This window comes from Manis javanica, chromosome 11 (genome assembly GCF_040802235.1).
Source record: "Manis javanica isolate MJ-LG chromosome 11, MJ_LKY, whole genome shotgun sequence".
NCBI classification, from domain to species: domain Eukaryota; kingdom Metazoa; phylum Chordata; class Mammalia; order Pholidota; family Manidae; genus Manis; species Manis javanica.
In genome coordinates, this window is record NC_133166.1 from 111,486,440 (window position 1) to 111,496,171 (window position 9,732).

Below are 9,732 nucleotides of genomic sequence, written 5' to 3' on the forward strand. Positions count from 1 at the left end.
CAGGGGCAGGGGCCTCCTGAGGGCACCCTGCCAGGTGTGTCCAGGGTCTGGCTGAGGGACCGCTGCTGGGTGATGTGCTCCGGGCTAGAGGGCTGGCCCTTCCGGGCCACGGGGGCTCCCGTGGCAGGCTGGGGGTGAGGGTGGAGGGGCAGACAGGGTCGGCGGGAGCACCCAAGGGTTGGTCGTCCCTGGGCTGGGTGCTACCCATCCCCCCCAGAGGCCTAACCCTGGCTCCAGGGGTGTCAGGGGAGGTGAACCCCAGAACGCTTGACTTCTTTCCTCCTCTGCTTTCAGGGCCACCAGCTCCTCGTCGAGGTCCAGGGGAGGGGCTCAGGGCTGGAGCAAGGCACACATCTGCTGCCACTGGGGAAGCTCAGCAGGCTGCCTCCTCTGCAAAATGGGCATCAAAACGCCTCCCTCTGCGGGTTCTTGGAAGGATTAAATGAGGCAAAGAGCCCAGCCCTGGTGCAGGGTAGGCTGGAGACGGCCTAGTGTTGGCGCGTTTGACATCCCCCCAGACTCCTCAGAAGGGGCACCGTCCTGGACGGCAGTCGGGGAGGTTGCGGGGGTGCACAGACACAGACGCCCCTTGCAGGGTTCCCGGGAGCACTGTTGGGGGTCGGGCCAGGCCCACAGGCCCACGTGCTTCCAGAAGCAGCTCCCCAGGAGTTTGGGGCAGCCAGAGGCGCTGGTGCGCAAGTCAGCCGCCAGGCGGCAGCATGTAGCCGAGGACCGCGATTCCCGGGCTGCCTGCCGCTCGCCGGGGCAAGCGCGTGTCCCAGCCTCCGCGGGCCCCAGGGTAGCAGCCTACACATGCGCCGACTAGGCGGAGCGCTGAGCACTGAACCCCGCGAGGGCTTGGGGCTTCCGCTTGGTCTAGGGGGATAGCCGCCTGAGCCGTTGACGCGGGAGCAAATTCCTTTATCTTAAACCTCGCTTCCCCATCCAGAAAAAGCGGAGGAGATAGGCCCATGCCATCCGAGTTAGGTGACAGGCAGCCCCCAAGTTTTAGTGGCTTAAGACGCAGTAAGTTTATTTCCCACGCCCATCTCAGGAGGGTGTGCAGAGGACGCTGGGCGTCGGGCGGTTCTGCCCCTTGTGTTCATTCAGGGCTTCTGCAACCTAGAGGCTCTCCTGTTCCTGGGCGCCCCTCCCTGACCCCCCATCTGGCCAGCAGAGCCGGGCGGCGGAAGGATTGCTTGGCTGGTTTTGCTGGCCGGGCCTGGAAGTGGGGCCGGCACTTGTGCTCACGCCCCATGGCCGGAAGCGGTTGCGTGGCCCCACCTGGCAGCAAAGGGGCTGGGAGTGTGGTCTTCCGTGTGCCGAGGGAAAGGCAAAGGTTTGGTGAACACGCGCTTTGCCTGTGACTTAGAGGCGGTCAGAGTTAGGGATACATGCAAGATACCAGCAGGGGGCCCAGCACTTAACACGGCTCCCTCCTCCCCCGCATCAGCGACCGGGCTCCTCCACTCCCTTGCATGCAGGATTTGGGGGTGCTAGAGCACCTTGGGAGACTGTCTTTGCTGGTTTTCAGGGGCCGGTGCCCACTCTGTGGTTCTGCTATGTGCAGCCGACTCAGAGCACAAACTGTTTCCTTTCTGCCTTGGCATATATTTTGAATTACAAAAGTAGAGCTTGGTTATCGTCACCCAGATAGGTGCTGGCTTACCCCGGGGTCCCCTGAGGAGGAGAACTGGGCCTCCTCTCAGCGTCCGGCCTCGGAATCCCAGCCCCCAGCCGGCAGGTCGTCCTCCTCCAGGTCTGTCCCTGGTTTGAGGGAAGGGACCCAGCGCACTCCTAGGGCCATCAGGCGCAGGAAGCCAGTGGGGGCCATTCTTGATCCAGCTCAGGGTCCCAGACTCAGAGAAGGTCACCTCCCTGCCCTAACAGCACCATGGGAGGAGGTGTCCCTATGGCCCATGGAGAGATAAGAGTAGGAAGTTCAGATGGAAACCAGAGAGGACGCTGGCAGCTGGGAAGCCCGCTCGGTCCTCACTGCGGCTTACCCAGGCCGATCTGGCGGCCCCCTTCCTGCCCCTGTACAGCAGGGGAGGCCCGACAGAAGGATGTGCGGAAATTGTCCTGGGCAGAGTTTGGCGTGGCTAAGGGCTCAGTGGCTGCCACGCTGTGACATGAGGCCACTTCCTACCATTGGAGGAGGACTCAGTGGCACATGCTGGGGGGCTTGTCACAGCCCAGGGACCCCCTGCCTGAATGCAGGGAGGTGGGTTGGCAGCCACCAAAGGCAGTGAGCATGGCCCTCCCAAGCACTCCCCAGTCCTGGACTGTGCATAGGGAAGGCAGGGCTGCAAGGGGCCTGCTGCAGGGTCAGCTCCTTAGGGTCCCCATGGCAGATGCTGCTCATGCCCTGGGGCAGTCCCTGCCAGGGAGGAGAGCACAGGCTCCCCTGGGTGTCCAGAGCAGGGCTGCGAGTGGGGTGGCTTCCCTTCTCAGGGAAGGAAGACAGTCACCAGGCAGAGCCTAGGCTGGGGGTGGGCTTCTTCCCCAGCCTGCCCTCCCGGATGGCAGAAGCCAGGGCATCCTGACCTCTCGGGAAATCCTGAGGGACCAGGTGGTTATGCATTTTGTGGTCACTACCCACTGGGTCTTGGGGACACTGGTGTGGTTGTGGCACGGGGCTGGGCAAGACCCTGCCTCCTTCTAACCCAAAGCCAGGTGACGTCAGCCCCACCCAAGGGGTCCACGGGGTCTGCAGAGCCTCTACTTATTTTCCTGAAGATAAAAAATCATAGCATTTGTGCTTGTCATGGGAAATTTGGAATACAGTGTACAGAAAAAAATAAAGAAATCAACACGCATCATCTGCCTGTGGTTCCTGCTCTCCGAGCTCAGAGTGGCACCCTGCCCCATCCTGCACCTGGGTTGATGCCTTCTCATTTGCCTCCCTCACTTCCAACATCCGCTCCTCTGAACCTAGGAGACGTCCTTCGGGGCACCTCCGCATGTTAGCACAGCCTCCTGTTGCTGGGGTAGCCTGGTACCCACCTGACTTTGGGGGAGGCAGGCTGGGGTTGGGTAAGCGTTGCCTTCTCTTGATGGGCTCATGGGCTTACTGGGGACAGGGGCTGAGAGCTCAGGGCTCTGCTGGACTCTGCCTGGCAGCCACTCCCATCCCTGCAATCCTTTGGGCTCATGGAGGGAGCTGAGACATTAACTGGGCTCCCAGCCTTACCACAGGCTGGGCCGAAGGGACGGTCTCCCTTGGCCTGCAGGCTGGGGTGAGAGCCACTGGGGAGGATGCAGACTACCAAGGAGCACCACGTGGGGCAGGGGGCCCAGTCTGAACAGGGCCTTCCCGCTCTGGGCTGACACCTGTGTAGGGCCCTCTAGCTTGCGTGACCTGTCCTTAGGGGTGTCCTTCTCCAACAACCATGTATTGGGTACAGTGGACGGGGTACAAGCCTTCCAGAATTGTGAGAAAGGTGCAGCTAAAGCAGGCCTGCGGCTTTGCCCACCCCCCTTTGGGTCCCTTGTGTGCAAAGGGGTAAGGCTGGCCCAGAGGACCAGCACACCCAGCCAAGGTCCTATGCTGGGGGCGCCAGGCCCTCCCCAACAGAGAGAAGCATCTAATGCCCCAAACAGAACAGCCTAAGCAGTCAGATTCCCAGCCTCAGCCTAAGAGGTACTGGGCACTCAGTCTGTGACATGACTGGCAGAGTCCAGGATGGGCCCAGCCTGCTCATCTCATCCATTAGGCAGGGCTGCGCAGGCCTCAAAAGCTGGAGGCTCCAGACCTGACTCCAAGGGGCCGCGGCCTGGCCACTGGGGAAGGAGTGCAGCTGCCCCTCCCTGCCCCTGCCCCCTCGCTCCTCGCTCGCTCGAAGCCTTAGTGCCAGCAGGTGTGTTCGGGCTCCGGGTGCGCGGAACCCTGCCTCGGGTGCAGCAGGCCACTCGGGGACGGCCGAAGACTCCGTCTCGTTCCAGTGGGGGACAAGCTGGCCGCGGCGGGTTAAAGCCCCGTCAGCTGGCGCGGGAGGTCCGGTGGCGAGAGCGGGCGGCGGGACTGGGAGCCCTCGGGGGCGAGGCAGCCTCGACCGGGCACCGGGGACGACGAACGGCCGAGGGGGTGCCCGCGCCCCCGCCGCCGCCGTGTAGCCCCCGCCTGCAGACAAAGGAGCCGGCGGGGGACGGCAGCGGGGGTGGGGGGGATGGGGCGAGGGGGCGGGGCGCCGCGGTGTCACGTTACCGCCCGCAGCGCCCTTTAACTCGGGCCCCGCCCCGCTCACCGCCCCCGGCCCGCTCCTGCGCGCGCCTCGCGCCCCGCCAATCGGCCCGCGCGCCCCGCCCCGCCCTCGGGTGGGTGTGTGCGCGCGGCCAATGGGCGGTGCGCGGGGGCCGGGCAGCCGGTGGGGCGGGGGCAGCGCCGCGCGAGCCAATCGCCGCGGTGTTGTTGAAACTGAAAATACTACATTATGCTAATCGCGGCGGGGCCCGCGCGCGCGGGGGGGAGGGAGGGACCCTCGCGTATAAAGGGGCGCGCTAAGGCTGGGCGTTCCACAGGCCAAGTGCTCTGCGCTCGGTTGGTGCCAGTCAGGCCCCAGCGAGCCGAGTGGGCGAGGACAGGCACTGAGGGGGCGCGGCCGCCGGCCGGACGACACCGCGAACGAGACGCAGGAGCCGCGCACGGCCGACCTCCAGGTAGCCGCCGCGCCCGCCCTCCCGCCGCGTCCCTTTGCAAATGCGGACTCCGACTGCGCGGGGTCTCCCTTGCGCCGGCCTCCGCCCTCTTCTCCCCTCTGCCTCCTCCTCTCCCCTCCTCTCCTCTCCTCTCCTCTCCCGCGGCCCGGGCCCGGGCAGCTCCCGGCCATGTCCGACGTGTGTCTCCGCAGCGCAGTGGCAATGGAGCGCCTGGTCGCCCGCCGCACCTTTCCCCTGTTCGCGCGCACTAGCGCCTGCCGCAGCCTCTTCGGGCCGGTGGACCACGAGGAGCTGAGCCGCGAGCTGCAGATCCGACTGGCCGAGCTGAGCGCCGAAGACCAGCGCCGCTGGGACTACAACTTCCAGCAGGACATGCCGCTACGGGGTCCCGGACGCCTACAGTGGACCGAGGTGGACAGCGACTCCGTGCCCGCCTTCTACCGCGAGACGGTGCAGGTGGGACGCTGCCGCCTGCTCCTGGCGCCCCGGCCCCGCCCGGACGGTGCGGGCGACAGCCCGCCCCCCGTGCCGCCGGCCGCTGAGCCCCTCGACGGCCTCGGGGAGGCACCAGCGCCGCCGTCCAGCGGCCCGGCCGTGGGGCCCGCCCCAGCTCCGGCCGCGGCGCCGCAGGAGAGCGCTGAGCAGGAGGCGGTCCCGCCGCCGCGCAGCCAGGAGCCCCTAGGCGAGCCGCTGCACTCAGGGATTTCGGGGCGTCCTGCGCCGGGCACTGCTGCCAACGCCGCCGCCGCCAATGCCAACGCCACCGCCGCCGCTGCCACCACCGCCGCCGCCGCCGGAGGCGCCGCGATCAAGAAGCTGCCCGGGCCTCTCATCTCCGGTGAGTCCCGCGCGGCCCCGCCCCGGCCCGGCCCGGCCCTGCTTTGTCCGGCCAGCCGGGCTCCCGGCCTCGGGGGCCTCGCTCGGTCCCCGCCTCCTCCGTGGCATTAAAGGGCCCGCAGCGCGCAGGGCGCGGCTGCGTCCGCAGCCCTTCCCCGCCCTGTTGTTGTGCTCGCGCGCGGCGCGCGCGGGAGGGGCGAAGGGGCGCGCGCTCGGGCCCCCTCCGCGCGCGGTCGTCGCCCGGGCCCCTGGAGCCCCTCCCCGGTGGCGATCGGGCGCGGCGACGGCGGCGCGGAGGGGGTTAAGCGCGGCAGCAGCCCCGGGGGGCTTGGCCGCGGGACAAGGGGAAATGCTTACACAGCACTTTGCGCGGCGACGTAAACAAAGCTGACCCGCCGCGGACCTCGGCGCGGGCGGGGACGGCGCCCCCACCCGGGCCCGCCGGCCGCCCGCTCCCTCCGAGCCCCCTCCGGGGTTCCCCGGCCGGCCCCGCCCTGACCAGCGGCGCGCGCTGTCGCCCGCAGATTTCTTCGCCAAGCGCAAGAGACCCGCGCCTGAGGCCAAGGCGTCAAACGAGGTTCCCGCGGGCTGCGCCGCGCCTGGCGCCGCTCCAGCCGTGGGCTCGGCGGAGCAGACCCCGCGCAAGCGGCTGCGGTGAGAGGTGAGTGGCCCCGCGGGCCGGGCAGGGCGGGGAGCGCCGCCGCGGGGTTCTCGCGGTCCCTCTCCGCTCTGCTCACCGCGCCTCTTGCCCGCAGCCTCGCGCCCGAAGAGCCCCGAGGGAGCCCGCTGGGCAGCGGACAGGAGAGGAGCGCAGGCCTCGGCTGGGACCGTCCATGTAGCAGCGACCGGCGGCAGCTGCCACTGAGCAGCGTTCGGTTTTGTGTTTAACGTTTGAAAACTGTGCAATGTATTAATAACGTCTTTTATATCTAAATGTATTCTGCACGAGGAGTACACTGGTCCCAAGGTGTAAAGCTTTAAGAGTCATTTATATAAAATGTTTAATCTCTGCTGAAACTCAGTGCAAAAAAGTGAAAAAAGAAAAAAAAAGGAAAAAAGAAAAAAAACATGTATATTTGTACAAAAAGTTTTTAAAGTTATACTAACTTATATTTTCTATTTATGTCGAGGCGTGGGCCGCTCTGCCACGCAGTGATATAACTCGGTTATTGGTTATGCCAAAGGCACGCCTCCCGCATCTGGTTATCGACAAATGTAAATTTATTTTTATAGCGGACTCTGGGGGGAGGGGGTCGCTCACAAGCTGTAGCTGCCGTACAAGCCCATTTAGCTAGCAGTCTCTTCGCGCTTTCTCTGTCTCTTTTTATTATGATGATTATTTTAAACTTGAAGACAAATCTGTTAAAATGGTTCCTGAGCCGTCTGCACCACTGCCCCGGCCCCTCGTCCGCCGGGTTCTAAATAAAGAGGCCGAAACATGCTGCAAACCAGCTCTGTGTATGCTTGTACTGCCCTGAGCTTTCTTCTCCTGCACCCCCCAAAAGTCAGGGAGACAGGGACACAGTGGGGCCCGGGCTACCTTCCTGGGTGTCTGCCCCGAAAGGGAGGGACTTTCTCCGGACAGGGCTGGCCCACACCCACCTGTTTCAGGCCCCTAAGTCAGGGATGAAGGACCCCACCCTTGTTCCGCGTCTGTACCCCTTCACTCCCAGCCCCCGACGTGTGGAGCTGTGCGCTGAGACCGGGTTCACTGCCTCTGCTTTAAGGAAACCTCCCAAAGCCCAGTTACCCTGGGCTGAGCGGTGCTGGGCTCTGGTGGGCCCGCAGGGGCTGGGCCAATGCTGACCCCCAGCTTCCTGTCTGCGATGGCGTCAAGGGACCTGAGCTTTTAATTCTTTAGGCCTCGCACCCAGTGGACGGAGCCCTAGTTGCTCCAGGGTCTCCAGCTTTGTTTGCCGGGATCCCCCAGGGTCAGGCCGCAGGACCCCTGATGTGTTCACAACTTATTCGTGCTTGCGGTGGGGGAGGGGCAGCCTGTAGGCCAGGCCCGCGGCCGGACAAGGGGAGGCACCCTGGGCCAGGTGGCGAGAGGAGTGGGCTCTATGCGGGCCTGCGTGGAAGAGCTCAGGGCTGGGCCCACGTGTGTGCCCACTGCCTTCTAGTTTCAAAGTGCTCCCTTTAGTCAAGGAGAGAAGGTTTATTTTTTTCATAGCTGACCTATAAACCTCTGAAAATTATGGCTTACAATGGAAAGGGGGACAGGAAGTAGCAAAGGCGGATGGCTGGCAGTTTTTCGTTGTTGCCTTAGCCCAGGACAGCGGAGAACTGGTGGTGTATTTTTTTTAAGTCAACTGTGTTGGGGCTGTATGCATCGTGGATGGCCCCCACGCATTGGAAACAGGAGTAGGGAGATGGGGCCAGGCCCCAGAGCCCAGCTAGGCCGAACTGGACAGAGAAATGTCCCCAGGAATTGAAAGGGGGGACCCTGCCACCTTCAGCTCCCCATCAGCCTGATCATAACCAGAAGGTAGGCCTGCATAGCCCCGTCCTCCGGCTGCAAACCTCTCCCCTGGGGAGGGGCTCCCTCACAACCCCTGTGTGAGCAGGCCTGGCTGAGGAGGGAGGGTGCCGGGCTGCGTGCCTCGCTGGGGGTCCAGGGGCATCCTACCTGAATTAGACGTTGCTACTGATGGCGGAATCTGGCTGGGATGGGCACGTCCTGTCCCCCAAACACAGCTGTTGCAGAGGCTCCCTTTGCGAGCAGGGCCAGCCAGGCATCCTACCTACCCTGCTGCTCACAGCCCCCTGCCACCCAGCGTCCTGTGTCACTTGGGTGGCTTTCTCAAAAGCAGCTCCAGGGCTGCGTAGGGACAGGAAGGTGGACACCAGTGTTTCTAGGGCCTGCTTTCTCCCCCAGGGCAGGAGGTGGCCTTCTATAGGAAAAAACATTGGATTTGGAGTCACATATGACTCCAGACATGAGGCCCTGCACCAGTCTTCTTTCCCTCTGTGGCCCTCAGTTTCCCAGTGTTGACGTGCTATGGGTCTCACGGGGGGACAATCATGGAGACAACGCACGTGATGGCACTATTTGCAAGTTTCTTGACAGAGACCGGGGGTGCGTGTCCGGCTGTCAGGGTGGGTCCTTTCCTCTCTGTCCCCTAGGCCTTGCCAGAGCCCAGAGCATCTGGGCGCATCAGCAGGGGTGGCAGCTGGCACAGGGTGGGCCTGTCCCCGTCACGGTTGACAACAGCCTCTCTGAGGGGCCATCACAATAATCATCATCCTCGTGCTGACAGCAGCCACCGGGACAGCCTGGGCCCATCCTCGTGCTGACAGCAGCCACCGGGACAGCCTGGGCCCTCCCTCTGTGCCAGGCAAGTCCTGAGCACATTCATCTCCAGCAAGGCCCTCCCAGTGTGGCTCACTACGTGCCCCCTTGGTCTAAGGAGGGAACCGAGGGGCTGAGTCACCTGCCTGAGGATGAGCCACTGACCTTGGCAGGGCTGAGGGACTTTGGACTGGGCGCAGCCAGGCTCTGGAGCCTGAAACCATTGTACTATACTGTCCCTCGGAGGGTGGGCACCAGGTGGGGAGAAGAGCCAGCCCCACCAAGGCTCCATGAGGCAAGCATGAGGTTACCTGTGCAAAATGCGCACAGTAGGCATCTGGTGAGCTTCGGGGGCTGGGATGATGTGTTTACTGTGTGATCTTGCAGATACATATCGAGCACACGCTGCACACCAGACATGGTGCCAGGCTCCAGCCACATGGCTGCTTCCTATGGACCAGCCTGGGGAAGGCAGAATGTAGAGCCTCTAAGGCCACAGTTGACGACCAGGTGCCTGGCTGTGTGCGAAAGTGGGATGGAGCCTGCAGGCCGAGGGAGGACAAAGGCCCCAAGGGAGGCAGGGTCAGTGTGTGAGAGCTAAAGGGTCCAGAGGAGACAGGAGACTGGGGTGGAGGGGGCGCTCAGAGCTCTCTCCTGGTGCCTGGGCCCTCGGCAGCATGGCTGCTGGTGGCTGTTGGGCTTGCGTGTGGTTTAAACATTACTCACTCTAAGAGTGCCTTTCGGGGAGTGTCTGCCGGGCCTCCCTGCTTCCCGTCCTTTCCTACTGGTCTCCTGTACCTTCCCAGGTCTGATGATGGGGGTCAAAGGTTGGATTTTGTCTGCAGGCGGTAGGGAACCCTGGAGGGATTGAAGAAGGGGTGACAGAAGTGAGGCAATTGTAAACAGCATCCTGAGGCTGCTGTGTGGAGAGGGAAGTGGGGACC

The 9,732-nt window shown here is 63.9% G+C and overlaps 1 protein-coding gene and 1 long non-coding RNA gene across 7 annotated transcripts in view; both read left to right on the forward strand.

The window, feature by feature from the left end:
- Window positions 1-1,169, forward strand: part of LOC140844535 (uncharacterized) — an 11,094-nt gene extending 9,925 nt beyond the window's left edge. For all 4 annotated transcript variants that reach the window (XR_012123041.1, XR_012123039.1, XR_012123038.1 and 1 more), the window contains one exon: window positions 295-1,169. This is a non-coding gene — a long non-coding RNA (uncharacterized lncRNA). The remainder of the gene's footprint in view (window positions 1-294) is intronic.
- A 3,248-nt stretch (window positions 1,170-4,417) lies between these two features.
- Window positions 4,418-6,944, forward strand: CDKN1C (cyclin dependent kinase inhibitor 1C). 3 transcript variants are annotated; one of them, XM_037011763.2, is made up of 4 exons: window positions 4,418-4,659; window positions 4,856-5,497; window positions 6,021-6,157; window positions 6,252-6,944. In XM_037011763.2, the coding sequence occupies exons 1-3, from the start codon at window positions 4,434-4,436 to the stop codon at window positions 6,152-6,154; spliced, it is 1,002 nt and encodes a 333-aa protein (XP_036867658.2). In that variant the 5' UTR covers window positions 4,418-4,433; the 3' UTR covers window positions 6,155-6,157; window positions 6,252-6,944. The 3 variants fall into 3 exon arrangements, with proteins under 3 accessions (XP_036867658.2, XP_036867660.1, XP_036867659.1); XM_037011765.2 differs by having other exon boundaries at window positions 4,469-4,659; window positions 4,851-5,497; XM_037011764.2 differs by lacking the exon at window positions 4,418-4,659 and having other exon boundaries at window positions 4,684-5,497.
- Window positions 6,945-9,732: the final 2,788 nt, after the last annotated feature.